Source organism: Muscardinus avellanarius (genome assembly GCF_963383645.1).
Source record: "Muscardinus avellanarius genome assembly, chromosome: 8".
Classification (NCBI taxonomy): domain Eukaryota; kingdom Metazoa; phylum Chordata; class Mammalia; order Rodentia; family Gliridae; genus Muscardinus; species Muscardinus avellanarius.
Genome location: NC_137794.1, coordinates 40,410,847 through 40,437,954, shown reverse-complemented (window position 1 = coordinate 40,437,954; position 27,108 = coordinate 40,410,847). Strand labels below are relative to the sequence as shown.

The following is a 27,108-nucleotide window of genomic DNA, read 5'->3' as shown; positions in this document are numbered from 1 at the left end:
CTAAGTAGTAGCTGAGGCTACCCGGGCATGGTGGCACACACTTGTAATCCCAGCATTTGGTAGGCTGAGACTGGAGGATAGCACTTCGAGGACAGCCTCAGCTGCTACTTACCGAGGCCCTTTGCAACTCAGTGAGACCCTGTTTCAAAATAAAGAATAAAAAATAGGGCTGAGGGTGTAGCTCAGAGATAGAATGCTCCTGGGTTCCATTTCCAGTACCGTAAAAATAAATAAATAAAAAGAGTAGTAGCTGAGGCTGTCCATGAACTGTGATCCTATGTCAGCCTCGCAAATGCTGGGATTACAAGCGTGCACCACCATGCCTGGCTCCTATATTTTTATTTTGAAAAAAGTCTCACTAAATTGCTGAGAGCCTCTCTAAATTTCTAAGGCTACATCAGGCTTTTTATTATTATTTTTATTTATTTATTTATTTATTTTTTTGCGGGTCTGGGGATGGAACCCAGGGGCATTTGACCTCCGAGCTACACCCCCTGCCCTATTTTTTATTCTTTATTTTGAAACCGGGTCTCACTGAGTTGCAGAGGGCCTCACTAAGTAGCGGAGGCTGTCCTCGAACCGCGATCCTCCAGGTCTCAGCCTCCCGAATGCTGGGATTACAAGTGTGCGCCACCACGCCCGGCGTATATCAGGCTTTTTATTACCATGAAAATAAGATGTGTGAGATGCTGCAAAAAACTTTCTAGTCTCTTTCAACTTTATTTTTTTATGGTTCTGTGGAAAAAGGTTGTGTTATGCATTATTGCCATATGATTTATAGGGTTCCATGCCCCATTTTAAAATCAATATGCAGCTGAGTGTGGTAAAAAAATGTCTGCAATCCTTCTACTTGGGAGGCAGAGATGGGAAGATTGCAGGTTTGAGGACAGCCTCAGTAACTTAGACCCTCTTTCAAACTTAAAAACAAAATAGGGCTGTGGGTGTAGCTCAGAGGTAGAAAAGCCCGGGGTTCAATCCTCAGCAAAACACACACACACACACACACACACACACACACACACACACACACACACACGTGTTGCAGAATGTGAAGTGATTTGTCCAAGCCCACACTATCCTTTAGTTCTCTGAGCCTCAGCCTATAATAATCTTTTTTTTGTGTGTGTGTGTGTGCTGGAGATTGAACCCAGGGGCATTCTATCTCTCTCTAAGCTACCCCCCAGCACTATTTCCTTTTCTTTCTTTCTTTCTTTCTTTCTTTCTTTCTTTCTTTCTTTCTTTCTTTCTTTCGTGGTACTGAAATGAAACCCAGGGACCTTCTACCTCTAGGGTACACTCCAGACCATTTTATTTTTTATTTGGAAACAGGGTCTCACTAAAATGCTGAGAACCTCACCAATTGCTGAGGTGGCCTTTGAACCTAAGATCCTGCTGTCTCAGCCTCCTAAATACTGGGATTATAAACCTGGGCCAACACGCCCAGCTTAATCTTTTGGTTTAATTCAGCAAATATTTACTAAGCATCAAATCCTGTGCTACACTTTAAGGAAGATTCCAAGCCAGGTATGATGACACATGCCTGCAATCCCAGTTCTTGGGTAACTGGGACAGGATGACTGTAGGTTTGTTCCAGTCTCAGCTGCTTTGTGAGATCCTGTTTTCTTTTTCTTTTTTTTTCTTTTCTTTTCTTTTTCTTTCTTTCTTTCTTTCTTTCTTTCTTTCTTTCTTTCTTTTTTTTTGTGTGTGTGGTACTAAGGGTGGAACCCAAGGGCTTTTCTACCTCCGGACTATACTCCCAGACCTATTCATACTACTGTTTTAGCCGGGCATGGTGGCTAATGCTTGTAATCCCCGTGTTTGGGGAAACTGAGACAGGAGGATCATGCAGGTTAAAAGCCAGTCTCAGTTACTTAGTGAGGCTCTCAGCAACTTAGTGAAACCCTGTTTCAAAAAAATATATATATAAAAGGGGTCTGGGATTGTAGCCTGGAGGTAGAAAGCCTCTGGATTCTACCCCCTAGTACCACACACACACACACACACACACACACACACACACACACAACATACTACTGTTTTATTTAAAAAGGATGGCGACCGAGAAAAGCGGGGCTTAAGAGTCCCGCTAACAACCAATCTCCATTACCACAAAAAGAGCGCCTTTCATAGCCAGAAAACACCATCACCAGAAAAACAAAAAAACCCACCAGGCTCCAGAGAGAAAGCGGACTGAGAACAGAGCTCAGGGCCACAGAGGAGACACATGCGCCCGAGGACGCGGCAGCAGCGCCATACTGCCGGCGGCAGCGGCGAACTCAGCGGACGGCTACAGCAAGCCGAGGTGAGCCGCTGCGGAACAGCCAGGCGGGATCTTTCGGCGCAGACAGCATTTAAAGCTCCCAGTGGCTGAGCTCAGCACACGCTGCAGGGATTCAGAGTGGAAATCAAAACCAGAGAAGAAAATATACGCCAGCCTCATGGCCGAGGGCGTGGCAGAGGCGCCATATTGCCACCGGCGGCGGCAGCAGCAGTGAATTCACCAAGTCCAGTACAGCTACATCTGCGTACTCAAGAACAGTGAGTCAAATTGCGGGCCACAGAGGAGAAATCGCAGTATTGGGCCTCCTGGGACTTGACCCAGTGAGGGAGTGGTGGTGGCAGAGATATCACACCATAGGAGAACGTGCAACCTGGCACCCCCCATAGTTTAAAGCAGCCTCTATCGACTCCCTGGGTCGGAGACTCTGTGATACAACCCAGTAAAGGAGTAGTGGGGTCTGAGATAATACAGACTTGAGATCCAGAGCACCTTAAGTGAAGCCATAGTGACCCAAGGGAAGAACCCAGAGAAGGCACAAACCTCCGAAATAACACTGGAGTAATGAATGTGCACAACCCCACAACATCAGAACCTGATAAAACAGAAAATCAGAGATTTCTAGAAGATCAAATCCAAGTCTTTGATGGATCAAAGACTTGGAAATTAAACCAGAGACCTTGAAGCTCCTTGAAGAGGGCATAGGTCCAACACTACAACACATAGGCACAGACAAACATTTCCTCAACAAGACCCCAAAGGCACAACAAATTAAAAGGAGAATCAATACATGGGATTGCATGAAACTGAAGAGCTTCTGTTCAGCAAAGGAAACTATCAAGAACCTCAATCGAGAGCCAACAGAATGGGAGAAGATTTTTGCCACCTACACCACTGATAGAGGACTAATATCTAGAATATACAGAGAACTCAAGAAACTCAACACTAAGAAAACAAAGCATCCAATAACAAAATGGGCAAATGAACTAAATAGACACTTCACAAAAGAAGAAATTCAAATGGCCAATAAATGCATGAAAAAATGCTCAACATCACTGGCAATCAGAGAGATGCAAATCAAAACCACCCTGAGATATCACCTAACTCCAACTAGAATGGCCATCATTCAAAACACAAACAACAACAGATGCTGGCGAGGATGTGGAGAAGTGGGAACTCTAAGACATTGTTGGTGGGATTGCAAATTAGTGCAACCACTTTGGAAAACAGTATGGAGAATCCTCAGAAGAATGGGAACAAATCTTCCATTTGATCCAGCAATACCACTGTTGGGTATCTACCCAAAAGAAAAGAAACCAAACTACCAAACTAATGCATGTGTATCTATGTTCATAGCTGCACAATTCACCATAGCCAAACTATGGAACCAGCCAAGATGTCCATCAACAGATGAATGGATTACAAAACTGTGGGATATGTACACAATGGAATTTTACTCAGCCATCAAAAAAAACTCAGTTACATCATTTTCAGGGAAATGGATGGAACTGGAGGACATTATGCTAAGTGAGATTAGTCAGGCACAAAAAATAAGAAATCAGATGCTTTCCCTAATATGTGAGAGTTAGGGAGAAATGGGTCATAGGAGGAACTCTTGGAAGAGGATCAGTAACTTTTAACTCTGTTTACATTGTCTTTGGATAGACAATATTTTTTTTTTTTATTTTTTAGGGAGTTTATTTACTCTTTTGTTGCCTGTGCCATTGAAATCATATCCAAGAAATCACTTCCAATTTCAATGTTGTGAGGTTTTATGACCCAGATTTTCTTCTAAAAGCTTATAGTATTAAGATTTATATTTAGGTCTTTTATCTATTTTGAGTTAATATTTGTATATGTGTTAGATAAGGGTCCAATTTTATTCTTTTTCATTTATTATTATTTTTCAACAATATTTAGTTAAAAGACTAGTATTTCCTCCACCAAAAGTTCATGGAAACCTTGTCAAAAATAACTTGACAATGTATGGAAGAATTTATCTCTAGGCTTTTATTTAGCTCCAATGGTTTATATATCTGCCTTTAGAACAGTACTACACTGTTTCAATTATTGTAGCTTTATATGGTTTGAAATCAGAAAACATACATCTTCTAGCTTTGTTCTCCTTTGAGACTGTTTTGGGTATCTAGAGTCCATATTCCATATCAGGATAGATTTTTTCTGAAAAATAAATAAATAAATGTATGATAGTTTCACCTAAAAAAAAAAAAAGAAAAAATATTCTCTGGTAAGAAAGAAAGCAAAAAGAAATATTGAAATGTTATCTTTAAGTCATCAAAAGTTTGGTACCAGACAAATGAAACTGTTATGTGAGATTATCAATGTTAATATTGTATAAATTGTTATAATACTAGATGTCAACCAGTAAGCCAAGCGTGGGAAGGAGGGATGGGGAGGGAATGGGGTGGGGATCGTGGTAGGGGCTAACTGGGCGAGATGTGCATGTATGTCTACAAAAGTATTTTCTTTATACCACTATGATGTGTAAATACATTGCACCAATAAAAAATAAATTAAAAAAAAAATCAGGAAAATACTGTAGAAATAATAGAGGTGCTTCGAAAAGAACTCAGAGAGAGCCAAAAAGAGATAAAGGATGCAATTAATGAAGTAAAGGCCTCAATTCAAAGCACAAACAACCGATTAGACCACATGGAGAACAGAATCTCGCTCTTAGAAGATGAGCAATCCAAAAATGAATGCATAGTTTCTAATCTAGAAAAAAATATCCAACAGCAGGAATCTGACATTGAAGAAATATGGGCCCATCTTAAGAGAGCTAACCTAAGAATAATTGAAATAGAGGAGGGAAAAGAAAGTGATACCAAAGGGATCAACAATCTCTTCAAGGAAGTAATAGCAGAAAATTTTCCAAATATAGAGCAAGAGGTTGATACACAGATCCAGGAAACTTATAGAACTCCCTTTAGACAGGATCGGAGAAGAGGATCCCCACGCCATATAATTGTCAAAATGACCAATGTGGAAGCCAAGCAGAGAATCTTAAAGGCAACAAAAACAAAGGGCCAACTGACATTCAGAGGCAAACCAATTAGAATCACTCCAGACTTCCCAAACCAAGTCATGAGAGCCAGAAGGGCTTGGAGTAACATATTCCAAACTCTGAAAGAAAACAACTTCCAGCCAAAAATTTCCTATCCAGCAAAACTTTCTATCAAATTAGATGGAGAAATGAGAAGCTTCCATGACAAACAGAAACTGAAGGAATTTATGTCTTCAAAACCAGCGCTGGAGAAAATACTCAAAGAGATTAACTACAAAGAAGAAATAGGTAACACTCACCAGAACCAGAGAAACAAGAGTTTCCATCCAACAGACAACTAAGATTGGTTATCTGTGGAGATTCATTATTTATGTTAGTCTTTTACCTATCTCTAAGTTGTATTGTTTGCCTTTATTGTTGTTAATTTTTAGGATTTCTAGTTGGAATATTAATATACCTTCAGATATAGCATTTGGAAATATTTTATCCCATTCTATTAGTAACTTTTAACTCTGTTTACATTGTCTTTGGATATACAATATTTTCTTTTATTTTTTAGGGAGTTTGTATATTCTTCTGTTGCTTGTGCCATTGAAATCATATCCAAGAAATCACTGCCAATTTCAATGTTGTGAGGTTTTATGACCCAGATTTTCTCCTAAAAGTTTATAGTCTTAAGATTTATATTTAGGTCTTTTATCTATTTTGAGTTAATACTTGTATATGGGATTAGGTAAAGGTCCAATTTTATTCTTTTCCATGTAATTATTATTTTTCAACAATATTTAGTTAAAAGATTATTATTTCCACCACCAAATGTTCGTGGAAACCTTGTCAAAAATAACTTGACAATATAGCGAAGAATTTAGCTCTAGGCTTGTATTTAACTCCAATGGTCTATATATCTGCCTTTAGAACAGTACTACACTGTTTCAATTATTGTAGCATTATATGGTTTGAAATCAGAAAATATATATCTGCTAGCTTTGTTTTTTTTCAAGATCGTTTTGGGTATCTAGAATTCATATTCCATATTAGGATAGATTTTTTTCTGAAAAATAAATATATAAATATATGATAGTTTCACCTAAAAAAACAGAAAAAAATATGCTCTAGTAAGAAAGAAAGCAAAAAGAAATATTGAAATGCTATCTTTAAATCATCAAACACTTGGTATCAGACAAATGAAACTGTTATGTGAGATTGTCATTTTTAATTTTGGATAAATTGCTATAATACTAGATGTCAACCACTAAGCCAAGCATGGGAAGGAGGGATGGGGAGAGAATGGGGAGGGGATCAGGTGGGGGCTGACTGGACGATGTGTGCATGTATGTCTACAAAAGTTTGTATCCCACTATGATGTATGAATACAGTGCACCAATAAAATAAAATTAAAAAAAAAATAAAAATAAAAAGCCATCAAGCAGCCAGGCGTGGTGGCGCAAGCTTGTAATCCTAGCATTTGGGAGGCTGAGACAGGAGATTCGCAGTTTGTGAGGCCCTCCGCAACTTAGTGAGACTCTGTTTCAAAATGAAGAATAAAAAATAGGGCAAGGGATGTAGCTCTGAGATTGAAAGATTGAATGCCCCTGGGTTCCTTCCCCAGACCTAAAAAAAAAAAGGCATCAAGCTGGACAAGGTGGCCCAGGCGTTTAATCTCTGTACTTGGTTGGGAGGTTGAGATAGGAGGAATGTAGGTTTAAAGCCATCCTCAGCAAACTTAGCTAGACTCTCAGCAACTTAGTGAGAATCTGTTTCCAAAAAATAAAAAAAATAAAAGGAGATAGGGGTGCAGCTTAGAGGTAGAATGCCTTTGGGTTCAATCCCCAGTACCTTCCTCTGCAAAAAACAATCTCTCTCTCTCTCTCTCTCTCTCTCTCTCTCTCTCTCTCTCTCTCTCTCTCTCTCAGGCAGGGCATGGTGGTGCCTGCCTGTGGTCCCAGCTATTTTGGAGGCTGAGATGGGAAGTTCACTTGAGCCTCACCTGAACAGTGAGACCTTGTGTTCCTCCTCCTCTACCCCCTATGGTGTCCAGTGGCCAGCATGGCTGAGTGCTTGTTTTTAGTGATACTGTGGATTAAACCCAGAGGCATTCTATCTCTGTACTACACCTTCAGCACTATTTTATTTATTATTATTTTGTGTGTGTGTGTGTGTGGTGATAGGGATTGAACCCAGGGGCATTCTATCTCTGAACTATGCCCCCAGCCTTATTTTATTTGGAAACGGTTTGGCTAAGTTGCTGAGGCTGGCTTTGAACCCACAATCCTCCCGTCTCAGCTTCCCAAGTACTAGGATTACAGGCATGTGCTACCACTCCCAGCTTGTTTTTTATTATGGAACAGAGTCTTGCTAAATTGCTGAAGCTCACACTACGTTACTGAGGCTGGCTGGAACCTGTGATCCTCCTGTCTTCTGAAGTGGCTGAAATGAAGCTGAGAGGCAGATACCTAGCAGAGGATTTGGACTTTTGTTCTGAGTGCAGTGGGAAGGAATGAAAGGTTTGTGGTGTGTGTGTGTGTGTGTGTGTGTGTGTGTGTGTGTGTGTGTGTAGCTGGGGATTGAACCCATAGCCTCCTGTATGCTGAGTTCATGAACTATCTCTAACCTACACACCCAACCCCACAATGAAGGATTTTAAGCAGATGCTCCACAAGTTCGTATTTGCAACTGAGACAGACAGATAGACACAGACAGACTTGGGCTCTTTGACCTGAACAGGAGAGCTGCCAGAGTGGATGAATCAGGAGCTTATATTATTAGTACACATGGTAGATGATACTAGCTTTGTCTTAATGGTTGCAACCTAAATTTGGGGGACAGAATTGATGGGAATTCATTGAAATGGCAGTGGTAAAAAGAAGGGTCCTGATGATTCCTTCTTTTCCAGCTAATTGCTGCTGGGCACTTATGGATGCTGCACATTGAAAAGATAATCCTGGAGATCAAAGATTTGGGAGAAGAAAAGGTGCTCAGTTTCTTGAAGTGCTGATTTAAGTGCCAGAAAGTTCACACAATTGTATGAGTCCTGGGAGAGAAAGGAATTTCACTTGGGTGTGGTAGCATGGGCTTGTAACCCTGGTACTTGGGAGGTGGAGAGAGGATTGCAGGTGTGCTGCCAGCCTCAGCTACATAGTAAGGCCCTCCGCAATTACTACTACTACTACTACTACTTCTTTTTATTATTATATTTTAGTCCTGAGGATTGAGCCCAGAGACATTCCACTTCTGAGCTACACCACCCCAGCCCATTTATTTATTTATTTATTTATTTATTTATTTATTTATTTACTTGCGGTATTGGGGATGGAACCCAGGAACATTCTATCCCCGAACTATACTCCCAGCCCTATTTTTTATTTATTTATTTATTTTGCGGGTCAGGATGGAACCCAGGGGCATTTGACCTCTGAGCTACACCCCTGCCCTACTTTTTATTCTTTATTTTGAAACAGGGTCTCACCAAGTTACAGAGGGCCTCACTAAGTAGCTGAGACGGTCCTCGAACAGTGATCCTTCAGTCTCAGCCTCCCCAATGCCGTGATTACAAGCGTACACCACCACGCCTGGTTTATCCCAGCGCTTGGGAAGCTAAAACAGCAGGACCACACAGGTTCAAAGCCAGCTTCATCTACTTAGTGAGGCTTTCAGCAACTTAGTGAGACCCTGCTTCCAAATAAAGTATAAAATAGGTCTGGGAGTAGAGCCCGGAGGTAGAAAAGCCCCTGGGTTCTACCACCAGTACCACCAAAACAATAATAATAATAATTTAAAAATAATTTAAAATGGGGCTGGAGCTTGTAGCTCCAAGGTAAAATGCTCCTGGGTTCAATCCCCAGGACTGAAGAACAAAAAAAAGAAAAAGAAAAGAAAAAAGAAAAAATAGAGCTGGAGGGTGTAGCTCACCAATAAAATGCCCCTAGTTTCAATCCCCAGTTTGGGGGTGGGGAGAGAAAGGAATTCAAGGTAAGAGAAGTTGTTGATTTTAGTTCTGGAGTCTTTGCGGACATTGCCCAGGCAGAAGCATTTTTAAAAAGAACTTTGAGCTGGGTGTGGTGGCGCCCGCTTGTAATCCCAGCATTTGGGAGGCGGACACAGGAGGATGGTGGTTCGCTGACAGCCTCAGCTACTTAGAGGGGCCCTCTGCAATGTAGTGAGACCCTGTTTCAAAATAAAGAATAAAAATAGGGCAGGGGGTTAAGCTTGGAGGTCAAATATCCCTGGGTTCCATCCTCAGACCCGCAATAAATAAATAAATAAATAAATAAATAAATAAATAAATAGAACTTTGCGGGTCATGGTGGCACATGCTTGTAATCCCAGCATTTGGGAGGCTGAGACCAGAGGATCACGGTTTGCGGACAGCCTCAGTTACTTAGTGAGGCCCTCCACAACTTGTGAGACCCTGTTTCAAAATAAAGAATAAGCCGGGCGTGGTGGCGCAGGTTTGTAATCCCCGCGCTTGGGAGGCAGAGACAGGAGGATCACACAGGTTCGAAGCCAGCCGCGTGCGCTGGCTTAGGAGACCCTGTTTCCAAATAAAAATGTAAAAATAGGTCTGGGAGTGTAGCCCGGAGGTAGAAGGGCTTCCAGTAACCCCAGTACCACCAAAAATAAAAAAAAATAAATAAAAAATTGGGCAGGGGGTGTGGCTTGGAGGTCGAATGCCTCTGGGTTGCATCCCCAGACCCGCAAAAAAAAACCTAAACAAAAAAACTTTGATATTGGGGAAGCTAAAAAAATAAACAAAAATAAAAACTCTATAACCGGGCATGGTGGAGAACGCTTGTAATCTCTACATTCGGGAGGCTGAGACAGGAGAATTGCGGTTCACGGACAGCCTTAGCTACTTAGTGAGGCCCTCTGCAACTCAGTGAGACCTGTTTCAAAATAAAGAATAAAAAATTGGGCAGGGGGTGTAGCTTGGAGGTCAAATGCCTCTGGGTTCTATCCCCAGACCCGCCAAAACAACAACAACAACAACAACAAACAAACAAGAAAAGCTAGCCAGGCAGGGTGGAAATCTTGCTACTTGGGAGGCTGAGACCAGAGGATTGTAGGTTTAAGGTCAGTTTCAGGAATTTATCATGGAGTCCCTCCACAATTAGACCCTGTTTCAAAAAAAAGTAAAAAAGGGCTGGAGGTGTAGTTCAGAATGCCCATGGGTTCAATTTCCAGTACCCCAAGAAAGTTGTGTATTTCAAACTTATTATTTTATTGTGTTTAATCCATATTACTCTACTTTTATATTTTTGGTGGAAATTTTGGGTATTAGCCGGGCGTGGTGGCACATGCTTATAATTTCGGTAATTGGGAGGCTGAGATAGGAGGATCACAAGTTCTTTGTCAGCCTCCGCTACTTGAGTCTCTTTAATTTAGTGAGCCCGTTTCAAAATAAAGAATAAAGACAGGTCTAGGGATGTAGTCCGGAGGTAGAATGCCCCTAAATTCAATCTCTAGTATGCCAAATAAATAAATTTTGGTTATTTTTTATTATCCATGACCTTTCTATTGTGATCTAAAATTCCTATTGCTGAACTGGCTGAATACCTTTGTTTGATAGTAAGGGATGCTTTAGGTAATGAAAATTTCAGATCCTTTATACAGGTTGCCTAGATAGTCCTTTGGCCAAGAAGTATTTCGTATTTGATCCAGGTGCCTATGAAAGTAACCCTATTTCATGTGGTTATGCTCTTTGAAGAGTGCTTATCTAACTTTTCCTCGAACCACTGATTTAAACCAGTAAGCTCTTAAAAATAAGCTTTTTAATCAAAGGAATACTGCGATCATTTGTCATTACAGCTGCCGTGAATAAAATTAGTATCCATACCGCGTCTGAAATTCAAATGCCTTTGTCTTGTCTTTTTGGTCCCTAGTAAACGGTTACAAAGGAAATGTCACTTCACATAAGATTTAGTTGCCAAGATTTTTGAAAAGAAACACTGATATTTCCCTCACAGTTGTCCTAAGCACGCAGCTTTGTGCTGTTTCAAGTTGCTCAAACTGTGCCAGGAGGAGCCCTTAACTGCTTAAAAGGCCAGGGACAGAAACGGAGCATTGCACAATCCTCAGCACCGGGCGGCTTCGCTTCCAAATCTGGCCTTGGCACCAGCCGGGGCGGGCGCCGCGCGCCCCACCGGAGCCTGCCCGGTCCCCGTGCACAGCCGCCGGGGTCTCCTCGTCCGAGCCGGGCGCCCCACCCTTGGTCCGGGGTGCTCGACCAGCGGAGCCCGTGGTCCCGCGGGGAAGCCGGGCCTCCCGGGGCGACCCCCGCCGCCGAGCCCAGCCGCCCGGGGCGAAGGTCCGCGGGGTCGCCGCCGCGCCCTCCCCGCGGCCCATTGTCTGCCTCGCCCCGCCCCGCCCCGGGGGACACGTGCGGCCGCGGCCCGGCCCGCAGAGCGGCGGCGGCGGCGGCGGGCAGCGCTCCGGCGGGGCGCTCGGGAGGCGGCGGCCGCGCTCGGCGCCCCCGGCCCGGGCCGGCGGGGTGGGGCGGGCGGGGAGAGGCCCGTCTCCTGACAAAGGAGAGCGAGTGGGACGCGCCGCCGCCGCCCCGCCCGCAGGAGCGCCGGGGCGGGGCTCCATTCACTCGGTCCCTCGGCGGGCGGAAGGGCGGGGTCTGCCCCCCCGGGGGCGTGGCCGCGGGCGCGCGTCCCGGGCGTCGCCGACGTCGTCACGTCAGCGCGGGAGAGAGAAAGAGAGGAGCCGACTCGGCAGGGACTGGGGCCGGGGCCGAGAGAGAGCGAGCGGGCGAGGGAGGGAGCGAGCAGCCGGAGTGCGGGCCCGGAGGGGAAAGGCGGCCACTCGAGCCTGAGCGGCCGCGGACGGAGCTGGGAGCCGCGGGGGAAGGGGGCCGGGAGGGCGAGGAGGAAGGCCGAGGGAAGGAGGCGCACGGAGGCCGGTGGAGGTGGCAGGGGGAGAAGGAGGAGCTGGAAGAGGGCCGGGGCCGAGGGAGTGAGTGAGCGAGAGAAGCGGACGCGCGAGGGAGGGGAGGGAAGGGGGGTCACGCGGGGGCGCGCGCGCGCACCGGGAGCGCGCTCGGAGGCGAGTGGAACTGGATCGGGTTTGCTGCCAGCGGCGTGAGCTTCGGCCGCCATTTTACAACAGCTCCACTCGCGCCGGACACAGGGAGCGGCGAGCACGCGTTTCCCGCACCCCGATCCCCTCGGACAGGATTCCTCCGCCGCAGCCCAACGGGGAGGTAACGACCGCCAGGACCCGGGCCGGGGAGGGGAGCTCCCTGACATTGTGGAGCGAGCTGGGGGAGGGCGGCGCGGGCAGAAACCGGCTTTTCTGGAAAATGGATTCCAAGGGGGAGAGGAGCACGCCGGCCGGGGCTGGCCGGGAGTAGGCCGCGGCTCGCGCCGCCGCTTCCTCCTCCCCATGTGCCGCCCCGCTCGGGCTTTGTCTGCGGCGCTCCGGGAGGAGGCGCCTCGGCGGCCCCGTGGCCGCGCGGCCCGCGGGCGGCGGAGCTGGTGTCGTGGCGGCGGGAGTGGGCGGAGAGGGCGCCGCGGCGGAGAGGGCGCGGGCCGGGCCGGGCGGGCGCCGCAGCCCCCGGGGCTCGAGGCCGGGCGAGGGAGCCATGTGTCACGGCCGAGACGGCGGCGCCGGGGGGCGGGGAGAGCCGTGGCCTGGCGCCGCCGCGGCCTGGTGTCGAGGGGCGAGGTGCTGTCGCTTTCCGGGGGCTGTCGCGTTCTGGGGGCTCCGGCCGCGGCCGCGGGTCGATCCGGGGAGCCAGTGGCGGGCGTGTTGGCCTGGGACTCGGTGGGCTTTCGTTGGAGGAAGTTGTAGGACATTTGAAGGCGCAGAGCACGTGTTTCTAATGGGCTCCTGGCGGCCGCAGTGGAGAGGCTGCCGCTCTGGGTGCGGAGTCGGGGGCGGGCTCTGGGGTGTGGGATGAAGGGTGGAGAAATTGGGTGGTGGGAAGGTGGCTTGTGTGAGCGCTTTGTTCTTCGCTGGCTGTTGTTACCGATCTATAAGCGGCAGGCGGGAAAAAGCGCACTTTGGGGGTTACCTTGGAGAGGGACAAGCCCAGCTTGGCTTTCTTCACCCACACCTTATTCTCCGTACGGAAACAGCTGCATGTGGCTCGCTGGCTGGCTGGTCTCCGGCTGATTGGGCTTTATTTGTAATACAGTTCTTAACTAGGGAGTGTTAGCAGGTGAGTCAGGGGTGGTGCTAAGGAAGGAATATAGTGAGTCGGTCCTTCTGTGCCCCGGGCTCCAAATCTGGCTTGTCAGGCGATAGTGACTTTAAAGTAAGGCTCGTTTCAAGGGAGGCGCAGACTGGCTGCTGTAGTCAGTGGTAGAGAAAGTAAAGACTGGGGCTCTCATATTGTCCTCTGTTCGTTTTGAAGATCCTAGTTTAATTTTGCTTATTGCGTTTGAACAGATCTCTGGAAACATGGCTACAGAACATGTTAATGGAAATGGTACTGAAGAGCCCATGGATACTACTTCTGCAGTTATCCATTCAGAAAATTTTCAGACATTGCTTGATGCTGGTTTACCACAGAAAGTTGCTGAAAAACTAGATGAAATTTACGTTGCAGGTAAGAACTAACACTTGCAAAATTACATTATAAAATTTTTCTATTGGATTTCTGGCTTTGAGCTAAAATAGCAACTTTTTGTGGTTTCCAATAAGTGTGGGAACTGGAGTTTTGCCTTGTTCTGATAGTTGGTTAGTTTAGGTTTGAACTAGAGGTTAAGGTGTACCGAGGGAGGGAAGTAGGGAGGGATAGGCCCTCCCTAGGGGAAGGCTGGTGGCTGGCCTGATGGATAAGTGTATGACAGTAGCAACAGCTGCTAAATGTTGGGAGCAGACCATGTGACTTTTGGGGGTATTTTTATAGTCGGATTCTTGTTAAATAACTTGGTAACTGTAGACTGGTTCTCTTGTCTTGCTTGGTGTGACAGTTCCTTTTTCTAGTGGTACTTGTAATTTGTAGTAGATGTTCAGTTGTCATGCTTGGTGTTTTGTTGGTTGACTTGAGGATTTGTAAGCTTGTATTTTTACTGTAGAAATGTTGTGTTTAGAACTATCTGACTTGGGGTGTAAAAATAAGTTGACTCGTTATTGTAAGTGTAGTTGAGAGGCCTTATTTTGTTTAGAAGGGCAAAACTGTTTTGTTTTTCATTATGTAGATAAGGGGAATAGAATTGATAGTTGTCACACATGTACCTGTATTGGCTCATACAGGTCTTTTCTAAGAAACGGAAGAAAATAAAGCTTTTCAAAAAATGCTAAGTTGATGACTAATTAAGTTTTCTCTTCTCCAGGGCTAGTTGCACATAGTGATTTAGATGAAAGAGCTATCGAAGCTTTAAAAGAGTTCAATGAAGACGGCGCATTGGCAGTTCTTCAACAGTTTAAAGACAGTGATCTCTCTCATGTTCAGGTAATGTTAATTTAATGTTAGTGTAGAAAGATTTAAACTTTTAAGTAGTTTTGACATACTCCTTTTAGTCTTATTAGACATAGATTCAGTAATTGTTAAATATGGGTGGAAAATTTCTTTACAGAACAAAAGTGCCTTTTTATGTGGAGTCATGAAGACTTACAGGCAGAGAGAAAAACAGGGGACCAAAGTAGCGGACTCTAGTAAAGGACCAGATGAGGCAAAAATTAAGGTATGTCTTAAGATTTTCTTTGGTTTTAAAGCTCTTTTACTGGGTAGTAATCTTTGGGTGTGAAGTATATCTAAAGATTAATCTTTTTAATTTTTTAAAAAAAGTATCCTGATACTTCTTTTAATTTTTTAAATAAATTTTTGTGGTACTGGGAATGGAACCCAGGGGCATTCTACTTCAGAGCTCCACCCCCAGCCCTATTTGCAAACCTGTGATTTTCCTGTCTCAGCCTCCCAAGTACTGGGATTACAAGTGTGTGCCACCATGCCCGGCTCTAACATTTTTTAATCGTTTTTGCTTTAAATGTTATTTGCTGGTTTCGTTACCCAGCAATTGATGTTTCAGTCTGTAATTAATATTCCAAATGAAAGTTTTTAAATGAAACATATAATCTGAAAAAGTATAAATCTAGATGGTTGACAGACCAAATTGTTGGGAATCGGTTTACCTCATGCTGGTAGAGAATGTACATTTAGCAGCTGGCTGCTTTTTTTTAGGATGCTCAAGCCCCAGTGAATTTATAATTTTGACTTTGCATCTTTCATTAGTATTAAGATTAAGTTAGCTTGTTTTATTAAAATTGTTCACTATGGGTATGTAAGTGAGATAACAAGCTGGGGATGAAAGGCTTTTTTGGGGTTGAATTTAAAGTCATATGGGAGATTTAAATGACCTGAAATTCAGCTAAGTTTTTATTTTTGTGTTGATGAGTTTTTATAGTTCTTAGAAAAATACGGTTCAAGCCGGGCGTGGTGGTGCACGCTTGTAATCCCCGCGCTTAGGAGGCTGAGACAGGAGGATCGCACAACTTCCAAGCCAGCCTCAGCTACTTAGTGATGGCTTTCAGCAACTTTCTGAGACCTTGTTTCCAAATAAAATATATTAAAAAAAAAAAAAAAGGTCTGGGGGTATAGCCCAGAGGTAGAAAGCCTCTGGGTTTCACCCCTAGTACCACCAAAAAAAAAGAAAGAAAGAAAGAAGGAAAGAAGGAAAGAAAGAAAGAAAGATATGGTTCAAGCTGGGCGTGGTGGTGCACGCTTGTAATCCCAGCATTTGGGAGACAGAGACGGAGGATCTGGGTTTATGGACAACATCAGCACTTTGGCCCTTCACAATTCAGTTAGACCCTGTTTCAAAAATAAAAGATTAAAAAATAGGGCTGGGGGTGTAGCTCAGTAGAATGCCCCTGGGATTTATTCACAGTTACCCCCCACCCCCAAAAGAAAAATATGGTTCATACCTGAGTGTGGTGGCACATGCCTGCCTGTAATCCCTGTACTTGGAAGGCTGAGGCACTATGATTGCAGGTTTAAGACCAGCTATAGCAACTTAGTGAGACTCAACAACCTACTGAGACCGTTTCGAAAATTAAAGAATATGAATTGCATTAGTTTTTTACTTTGTGTTTTTCTGTAGCGTGATATTGTTCTTGAGCCAAGGGTTATGGTGTAAGAAAATCAGTTTTTAAGAAGGGCATAGATGTTTAAGTGGTGTTTTAATAGTATGGGAGGAGAGAAGCCTAGAATATGGAAAGGAAAAGATTAGAATATGGAGTTAACTGTTAACATCAACCAAGAATTTGAGGCTTTCATAGGTCTAGCAGTTAGTGAATTGAATTTTAACTATAAATGCAGTTTTTTCATTTAAACATGAGATTTGTTCTTAATGTGTTGGTGCTAGTTATAATTGGAGAGTTAAGAGTTTATTAAAATTTTAGGAAAATTTGTGTGGCTTTCATTTCTGTCTTTGGAAAGAGGTGACAAAGCTTTAGAGGTACCTAAATTGTGATAGACATTTTGCTGGGTGTAGTGGTTTGCACTTAAAATCTCAGTATTTGGGAGGCTGAGACCAGGAGGATTACAGGTTTGATAGCCTCAGCAAGTAGTGAGACTCAACAACCTAGCAAGACCCTGTTTCAAAATAAAATAGGGCTGGGCTCTTAGTTTAGAGGTAGAATGTGCCCAGGTTCCATTCCAAGTAACACAAACACACAAAGACATTTTTATAGGATGTTTGATGGGGAATAGGTAGTTTTTTTGTTTTTTAGTAGATTGACAGAAGGGGTTATTTTGGTCATATAGATTCAGGTAAAGAAAGTATCACTCAATTGTAGTAGCATGGGAATTACAGATGAGAAAAAGAGTAAATATTTGACAGCTTAGTTTATATGCTAGTCATAGATTTGAGTTAGTTTTATTACCCAGTGTTGAACCCTTAAGCAATCATATTTGGGTATTCTAGGAAAAAGAGCTACTTGGAATAGTGGCTATTAGTGAATCTCTTTGTTGTAAAGTTGAACAAAGGAGCTCTAGTATTTTCATAAATTTGTTTTTTGTTTTTCCTTTTTGTTGGTTCTGGGGATCCAACCCAGAACCTTGAGCAAACTAAGCACTCTACCATTGAGCTCTATCTTTGCCTTATAATTTTATATTTGTTATTTGAGTAGAAAATGTTAAAAATTGGTGATTTTTATTTTCAGAGACAGGTCACTCCAAATCACTTAGCATTTTGATAAGTCTTGTTGCTGGTATTGTCTTTCTTATTTCAGAACTAATGAGTGGTTTTGTTATTTAGAAAACTGGTTAGTCGGGCATGGTGGTGCACGTTTGTAATCCCAGTATTCCGGAGGCCGTGGATTGCAGTTTGTGGATAGCCTCAGCTACTTAGGCCCTCTGCAACTTAGTGAGACCCTGTTTCAAAAATAAAGAATATAATAGGGCAGGGGTTGTTCAGAGGTCAAATGCCCCTGGGTTTCATCCCCAAACCCACACACACACAAAAAAAAACCCCCACTGGTTTCAGGGTAGAGATGGTGGAAAGGGGGAACCAATCTTGATTTTATTTTTTCTTAAAATTTAATGTGCTACTGCATTTTTAGTACTTTTTAGTACTTTGATCTACCTATAAGGGATGAAGAGAAACTCCTAATCCTGAGTGAAATGAGGTGTGTGTGTATGTTTTTTTTCTTTTTTTGTGGTACTGGGGGTGGAAACCAGTGGCTTTCTACCTCCGGGCTATGCTCCCAGACCTATTTTATATTTTATTTGGGAACAGGGTCTCACTAAGTTGCTGAGAGCCTCACTAAGTAGCTGAGGCTGGCTTTGAACCTGTGCGATCTTCCTGTCTCAGCCTCCCAAGTGCAGGGATTACAAGCATGTGCCACCACGCCTGCCTCGCCAGTTGTGTATATTTTAAAGGTTTATTTTTTAAAGGAGAAAATGTAGAAATTATGTTACATTGTTGTAATTTCATAAAGTTTGAGTAATTTTGACTTTTTTGAATGACTACATGCTATACTGTGAGGCATGATATATGTATGTGTGTGTGTGTATGTATGTATGTATGTATGTATGTATGTATGTGTGTGTGTGTGGTACTGGGGATGGAACCCAGGGGTCTTCTACCTCCAGGCTACACTCTCAGACCTATTTTATATTTTATTTGGAAATAGGGTCTCTTATGCCAGCTGAGGCTGGCTTCGAACCTTTGAGATCCTCCTGTCTCAGCTTCCCAAGTGGGGGAATTACAAGTGTGTGCCACCATGCCTGGCATACTTTAATATTAAATAATAGTTATGTGGGGGGGGTGTACTAGGGGTGGAACCCTGGGGCTTTTCTACCTCCAGGCTATACTCCCAGACCTATTTTATACTTTATTTGGAAACAAGGTCTCACTAAGTTGCTGAGAATCTCACTCAGTAGTTGAGGCTGGCTTCAAGCCTGTGTGATCCTCCTGTCTCAGCCTCCCAAGCACTGGGATTACAAATGTGTGCCACCACGCCCAGCTAATAGTTATCTTACACCTCCAACAAGTTTCTAGACTTGTTTTGGGAGTGTAGTATCTTCAGAGGTGGCAAAATGCCCAAAGTGGCAGTGTGTTCTTAGGAGTTGCAGTACAGGGAAGTTATTGAGTAAGATGTCCAGAATTGGGAGGCAACTGTCATTTTTAGGAGGCATTAGCAGAGTGAATATATTCTGTCCTGGAAAATGTTGATGGATATTTTCATTACTATTTAATAATTGATTGGAAACTAGAAAGTAATTCTCACATGAACCTGAAATTTTGAGTTTGGGGTGTAATAAGCCTGTATGAAAGGGGGAATTTTAACATTTTATGGGAGAAATACGTTTATGGGGAGATGTTGCTAAGATAATTGAAAAGATTTGAGCAAGATTGATATTAACTGCTAAATGTATGGAAATTGCCTTGTAAACTAAAAGTTTTAATGATATTTGAACTTTTAAAGGCACTCTTGGAAAGAACAGGCTACACACTTGATGTGACCACTGGACAGAGGAAGTATGGGGGACCACCTCCAGATTCCGTTTATTCAGGTCAGCAGCCTTCTGTTGGCACTGAGGTAAAGAAACTAAAAACTTGTACCTTTTATAGTAAAAGTACAGGTATCTGGATTCCTAAATAATTCTCCATGATTTTTATTTTTGCATTATACTTAACTTTTAGATATTTGTGGGGAAAATCCCAAGAGATCTATTTGAGGATGAGCTTGTTCCATTATTTGAGAAAGCTGGACCTATATGGGATCTTCGTCTAATGATGGATCCACTCACTGGTCTCAACAGAGGTTATGCGTTTGTCACTTTTTGTACAAAAGAAGCAGCTCAGGAGGCTGTTAAATTGGTAAGTTATTTTTTCCTTCAGTCACTATCTTTTTAATGGTAGATTTTTTTCTTATTGTGTCTCAAACTGCTTATTAGGCAATATGTCTTCCATATTCTTTGTGTAAACATTGTAACGGTATTTGCTTAGATAGTTGAAAAATTGGGGGTCTAGAATGTATTGTATAAGTCTTAGTTATTGGTGTTTGAGACATTTAGCATAATAATGGTTTTTTTTTTTTCATTTAAATTTGTAGGACTATAAAAAGGCTTTGAGGAAATAACTAATAGAACCTCAAATTTTCTGTCTACACCTAGGCCATTCCTATTTTTTAAAATACAGATAAGCTAGACCTGGTGGCACACACTTGTAATCTCAATATTTGTGAGACAGAGATAGGAAGATAAGAGGTTCCCAGCCAGCCTCAGCTATTTAGTGAGGCCCTATTTCAAAATAATGAAAAAATAAGGCTGGGGGTGTAGCTCAGAGGTAGATTGCTTGTGGGTTCAATCTCTAGTAATACACACAAACACACACACACACACACACACACACACACCTCATTATTAGGATAAATTTCTTGGCAATGCTGTAAAGAATTTGTGGTTGGTGACAATATTTGATGTTAACATATCAGATGTTAGCCTGTATTCCCAGCACTTTTGAGGCTGAGACAGGAAGATCACAAGTTCAGAGCCAGCCTCGGGAACTTAGTGAGACCCTCTTTCAAAATAAAAATAGGGATGGAGATGTAACTCACAGGTAGAATGCTCCTGGTTTTAATCTCCAGTACTTCCCGCCCAAAAAACCCCAAACCACACACGTTAGGTGAGGGCTTAAATTTTTCAGTGTTTAAAATTATGGCATACGTAACTTGAAACTAGTTGGGTTGTTTTTGAAATGAGCTTTCACTGTGTTGCTCAAGCTGGTCCCAAACTCCGTGGCTCAAGCAATCCTCCAGCCTCAGCTTCTGAGTATCTGGGACAGCAGGTTTGTGTCAAAAACTAGTTGTTAGCTGGATGTGGTGGCAAACTCTTGTAATACCACTATTTGTTAGGCTAAGACAGGAGGATCACAGAAATTCAGCCAGCCTTAACTACTTAGGCCCTCTGCAATTTCGTGAGACCTTGTTTCAAAGAAAAGAATAAAGAGGGCTAGGGTTGCAGCTTAGAAGTAGAATGTCTTTGGGTTCAGTCCCCAGTACCTCAAAGGGGGAAAAATCCTGAAACAAACTAACGTACTTACTTTATCTCTCTTTCTTTCTTTTTTTTGTGGTACGGGGGTGGAACCCAGGGACTTTTCTACCTCCAGGCTATACTCCCAGAGTTTTTCATACTTTTTTTGGAAACAGGGTCTCACTAAGTTGCTGAGAGCCTCAATAATTAGCTGAGGCTGGCTTCAAACCTATGAGATCCTCCTGTCTCAGCCTCCCAGGCGCTGGGATTACAAGCATGCGCCACCACGCCTGGCTAAATTTTCTTAAATTCTATGACTCAAGAGGCTTCTGCAGCTTAAAGTTGAAGAGCCAGGAGTTCATTTAAGCCTGTGGAATGTACCAAAAAATAAAACTAGAGAAAATTTAAATTCTTCAGGTTGACACCCCCGAGCTCTGTTTATTACCATTATGTATAATTGAGTGTCCTTATATTTGGGACTGGAAGTATTTCAGAGCTCTCTGGTTTGGGGATATTGCATAAGCTTTAATGGTTAAGCATTAAAACCCTGGTAACCTAACATCAAAATACCTGAAATGCTTCAAAATCCAAAACTTTCTGTGCTGTTTGGATTGGATTTCTTCTCTCTCACCTTTTATTTTCTTTTTTGTGGTGCTGGGGATCAAACCAGGAATATTCTACCTCTGAGCTATACCTAGCCCTGTTTTTTTAGTTTGAATCAGCATCTCACTAAAGTTGCTGAAGCTAGCCACGAACCTGTGATCCTCTTGTCTCAGCATTCCAAGTATTGGGATTACAAATGTGTACAACTATGCCTGGCTTTGGGTTTCTGAGTTTCAGATTTAGGGTGTTTAACCTGTAACATTTTAGGATGGACCATAAGGAGGAAATATAAGTGTATTTTGATTTGTTTTGTATTGCTTGTCCCTCTATTGATGTGTGTCTATGTATATATGTACATATGCACATGTGTATATACACATATATAATGGAATGGTAGGTGGTACCATTCACCAGTGGATGGTAGAATGGTCGATAAAATGGAATGGTAGAGCTTCAACATTAGAGAAAAAATGTGTTTCTTGAAAAGAATATAGGTGTCTTTAAAGACGGAAGTCATCAATTTAGATATCTTTTAAATCATAGCTTACTTTTCCCTCCTTAAAATATAATGCTTCTTTTAAGAAGGGATATAGTTCTACAGCTATTCACTGGCAACCTAGTGGCTGTCGAAATTTTTAGTTTCAGCAGTTTAGGTAAAATGAAGGGGTTTTTTCAGCCCTAGAAAGAAGTATTTTAGAAATCATCTTGCTCTCCTATAAAAGAATGGAATGTTTTGTTAGGCAGCAGTAAAGGTGTGTGTGTGTGGGGGGGGTTACTGGGGATGGAACCCAGGGGCATTCTACCCTGGAGAGAGGGGGGAAGAGAGAGAGAGAGAGAGACACACACACGCGCGCGCACACTCGCACACACGCACACACGCACACTCTCATGCTCCGCCCCTGCCCTGTTTTTTATTCTTTATTTTGAAACAAGGTCTCACTAAGTTGCAAAAGGCCTCACTAAGTAGCTGAGGCTGTCTGCAAGCTGTGATCCTCCTTTCTCAGCTTCCCATACAAATGTGTGCCACCACACAGGACTTCAATGTTTTTTTTAAACAAGTAGCAGTTACAACATTTTAATGTGCAAATACAGTGATTGAGAAGGCAGTTTGCTATCTAGTTGATTTTTTTAGAAACCTTAAGATTAAGAAAACATTAGAGGATGATTGTTTACAACTCTCTAGATGATTTTTAGTGCCTGTAAGAAGACACTGAAATGCTATAGTTTGGACAGTTGTCCTGGCTTAAGTATATTATAATCCAAAATTGTATTACTATAGGGTGGTTGTATATAGTCTTATTAATGTATGTTATATCTTAATATAAGTATTAATACATATATACTTTTACTTTAGTATAGAAACTTTCATAGATTAACCAATCAGCTTTTTTCATTGGTCTTGTTATCTTTTTTATGAATTTCTCTGGTGATTTGAGTCCTCCTCTGGGGGCGTAATTGTATTTTACTACCTGATGAACAGGAAGGATGCTTGAATTTTGTTGTGCCTGTAACTTTTTTTTTTTTTTTTTTTGGTGGTACTGGGGGTGGAACCCAGAGGCTTTCTACCTGTGGGCTTTACTCCCAGACCTTTTTTATATTTTATTTGGAAACAGGGTCTCACTAAATTGCTGAAAGCCTCACTAAGTAGCTGAGGCTGGCTTCGAAACCCGTGTGATCCTCCTGTCTCAGCCTCCCAAGCGCGGGGATTACAAGCGTGCGCCACCACGCCCGACATTAACTTTTATTTTTTTATTTGAAACCGGTTTCACTTAATTGCTGAGGCTGGCTTCCAACCTGCAGTCTTCCTTAGTCTCCCAAGTACAGGGATTACAGGCATGCAGCACCATACCTGGCTATTTTGGTGCCTTTAAATTTTTTGTTGTTGTTGGGCGTGCCTGTAATTCCAGTACTTGGGAGGTTGTTGAGACAAGGGTAGCAGGTTGGAGGACAGCCTCAGCAAGTAGTGAACCTCATCAACCTAGCAAGATTGTTTAAAAAAAAAAAAAAAGTACTGGGGCTGTAGCTCAGAGGTAGAATGCCCGGGTTTTCAATCCCCAGTACCACAAAAAAATTTTTTGGTGTGTTTTTTTTTTTGTTTTGTTTTTGTGTTTTTTTTTTTTTGGCTGGTAATGCAAGGACTCTAATCTCAGTACTTGGAAGGCTGGGACAGGATTGAAGGTTAACCTAAGCAATTTAGTGAGACACTGCTTTAAAATAAAAACAAATTGGGCTGAGGGTGTAGTTTAGAGGTAGAATACCCCCCTGGGTTCAGTCACCAGTACTCCTAAAATAATTTATTTGGTAACATTGACTTACATCCACTGGGATGAGTTGGATATGGATATATCTTCTGTTGCCCTTTTGGTGGTAGGGACACGGGGTGGGGGATTTGAGAAATTGAACCCAGGAGCATTCTACCTTCAAGGTACACCCCTGGCCCAATTTTGCTTTACTAATTTGCTGAGGCTGGCTTTGAACCTTTGATCCTACTGTATAAGCCTCCCTGGGCTTGCAAGCATGTGCCACTACTCCCAGCTTTTTTGTTTTGTTACAGGATCTCACTAGGTTGATGAGAACCTTACTACTTGAAGATGGCCTCAGATTCTTGAGGCTAGCCATGAAGCTGCCATCCTCCTATCTCAGACTCCCGAAAGTACTAGCATAATAGGTGTGTGCCGCTACACCCAACTTGCTATTTTTTTTTTTAGGATTTGGGAGGCTTGTTTTTATATAACAATAAAGGAAAGAATTAGACTTAGAAAAATTGAGTCATTGAAACATGCTAGAGAAAATACAAAATCCAGATTATTTATTTTTGTGAATGCTCGGGATGAAACCTAGGGGCATTCTACCTCCGAGCTACACCCCTAGCCTGATTTTTTTTTTTTTTTTTTTTTTTTTTTTTTTTTTTGGTGGTACACCCAGAGGCTTTCTACCTCCGGGCTATACTCCCAGATCCATTTTATATTTTATTTGGAAACAGGGTCTCACTAAGTAGCTGAGACCCTCACTAAGTAGCTGAGGCTGGCTTTGAACCTGTGTGATCCTCCTGTCTCAGCCTCCCAAGCGCAGGGATTACAAGCATGTGCCACCACGCCCGGCTGATTTTTATTTTTTTATTTTGAAATGGTCTCACTGAGTTGGAAAGGGCCTCACTAAGTAGCTGAGGCTGTCCACAAACCTGTCTTAGCCTCCCAAATGTTGGGATTACAAATTTGTGCCACACACACCCAGATTATTTGAATATTTCTGCTACTTTGTATGCATTTGTGGAAATTATTTAGGCCCTTCCTAAATATACTCCTGGGGATCATCTGTTAGAAGCTGTCTCTATTTTATTAGTATCTTGAGATTCTATTTTTTGCAATGCTAATAATCAAGACAAATTTTTATATATTTGAAGTATCATTCTGCTTGTACATAACTGAATGTTGGGAAAATGTCTCTGTATTATTTATAGTCAGACAAGATTGAAACACTTACTCTGAGTGTGTGTCTTCAGGAATATTGTAAGGTTGCTAAGTTTATTTAGGCACTTGCCTTGTTTTATAAAACTGATTTAACAATTACTGCTGTGCATGATGGTGCATACCTGTAATCTCTGTATTGGGACATTGAGACAGGAGCATTGCAAGCTTGAAACCAGCACTAAGCAACCTAGAAAGGCCCTGTTTTGAAATAAAAAAAAAAAAAAGCACCAGGCATGGTGGCGCACATGCAACCTAGTGAGACCCTGTTTGAAAATAAAGAATAAAATTGGCTGGGGGTATATCTCAGTGGTTCACTGCCCCTGGGCTCATTCCCTAGTGCTACCACACAAAAAAAAAAAAAAAAAAGAAAAAAGAAAAAGGGCTGGTAGTGCAGCCCCCCCCAAAAAAAAAAAAAAAGAAAAGAAAAAACCCAAAGAACTGATTGTAAATTAGCCATGTGGATTACTTGTGAAAATGGTTTAATTGATGTTAATAACTGAAGAAGAGGATGAAGTTGGAAGTGATTTTAGGTTTTCTCAAGTGATCTTGAACTTTGGGAAAAAGAGCCAGTGCCCAAATGGTTATCTAGTTAAGGGAAGGAGTATCTAAACTTGTGGAAAGGTGATTAATAATTACCACTTAAGTACGTACTGAGGGTCAGGAGCTGAACTAGGTTCTACATTACCAGTTTTATATTCTACCTCAGTTGTTTATTTTAGGCAAGTGAAATTATCTTTACTCTGTAAATAGACTGGGTGATTTGTCTGAGGTGATAGAGCTGAATACCACAGCTACTAGGTTTCTTTAGTTGGAGGCCTGCTGTTAACTTTTTTTGTGTGGTTGTAGTACTGGGGAGTGAACCTAGGGGTGCTCTACCACTGAGTTATATCTCCAGTCCTTTATTATTTTTGTTTTGTAACAGGGTCTTGCTTAGTTGTCCAGGTTGACCTCAAATTTTCTATCCTTTTGCTTCAGCTTCCCAAGTGCTGTCGTGTGCCAGCTTAGATAGCAATTTATGTAAAAATATGGCACCAAGTAGTCTGATTGTTTAAATTATGTAGTAGTTGAGCCAGTGTTAAAAGGAGCTCACAAAGTTTTTTGGACATCTATCACTTTTATCAGATATCATTTGTACAATACAGACTACTTAAGAATCCTAACTAGTTTTACTGCTATTGGTTACCTTTTACATATGGCAATACAGGTTAGAAGACTGTTCCCCATGCTCTGCAAACTTACTTTTAAACAAGGCCCTATCCAATCAAATTCTTGTTTCCCTTGCCCCCCTTTCCTGGTCATTACCCTTCCATCCATACTTTCCCTACATTTTTTGTTCTCCAAATAAACCATGACTGTTCTCATCTCATTTGTTTCCCTATATTTTCAGAGCAGCCCAGTTATTAAGGTTGCTGACTTATCAGTCATGTCCCCTAGAAGGTCATTTCAGATGTTGAGCAACTTTCCTTCTAGTTGCTCAATGAAAATACCCAGAACATGATAAAATAGTTTTTACTTAGATGGACTTGAAATGATTTCTTTACTTTTAAATTATATATCTTTTCCTCACCAGAACATAACCCCACGTTGTATCACCAACATTTAGAACACTCCTACTCTGTAATAGGTGCTAGATAAATAACCTGATACTCTACTAATGTCCTCTAATACATCATTTGTTATACCAATATTTCTACATAGCTTAAAGGTTTTCTAGCTTTTATTTATTTACTTACTTATTTGTAGGGTGGAACCCAGGGGCCTTCTCCCTCCAGGCTACACCCTCAGTCCAGTCCTATTTTATTTTTTATTTGGAAAACAGGGTCTTAAAAGTAGCTGAGGCCGGCTTCAAACCTGAGATCCTCCTGTCTCAGTCTCCCAAGCACTGGGATTACTGGCATGAGCCACCACGCCCCACTCCCTGGTTTTCAAGCTTTTATTTGTAATAATTTTATTTATTCTGTGTTAACTTCAGTCATAGGGATCAGAGATCAGAGGGTGATAATGCTTTCCCCCTCACTCCCTGGGCATATGTGAAAATCTGTGGTTTCTTTCTTTAGTTAATTTTTGTGGTACTTGGAATTGAAACCAAGGGTAATTCTACTTCTGAACTGTGCCCCCAGTCCTCTCTTATTTATTTATTTATTTATTTATTTATTTATTTATTTATTTATTTATTTATTGGTGGTACTGGGGTTCCTGGAAGCCCTTCTACCTTCAGGCTACACTCCCAGACCTATTTTATATTTTTATTTGGAAACAGGGTTTCTTACGCCAGTGCAGCTGGCTTCGAACCTGCGCGATCCTC

The 27,108-nt window shown here is 42.4% G+C and overlaps 1 protein-coding gene across 8 annotated transcripts in view; it reads left to right on the top strand.

The window, feature by feature from the left end:
* Nucleotides 1–13,706: 13,706 nt before the first annotated feature.
* SYNCRIP (synaptotagmin binding cytoplasmic RNA interacting protein) overlaps nucleotides 13,707–27,108 on the top strand; it is a gene marked incomplete at both ends in the record, with an annotated part of 39,720 nt that continues 26,318 nt past the window's right edge. For 5 of the 8 annotated variants that reach the window (XM_080699869.1, XM_080699868.1, XM_080699867.1 and 2 more), the window contains 5 exons: nucleotides 13,707–13,854; nucleotides 14,585–14,703; nucleotides 14,828–14,935; nucleotides 19,182–19,295; nucleotides 19,400–19,576. In XM_080699869.1, coding sequence (XP_080555995.1) covers nucleotides 13,707–13,854; nucleotides 14,585–14,703; nucleotides 14,828–14,935; nucleotides 19,182–19,295; nucleotides 19,400–19,576 — 666 coding nt within the window. Of the gene's footprint in view, nucleotides 13,855–14,584; nucleotides 14,704–14,827; nucleotides 14,936–19,181; nucleotides 19,296–19,399; nucleotides 19,577–27,108 lie in introns of those variants that run through there. The other 3 variants (XM_080699872.1, XM_080699870.1, XM_080699871.1) reach the window with 3 other exon arrangements.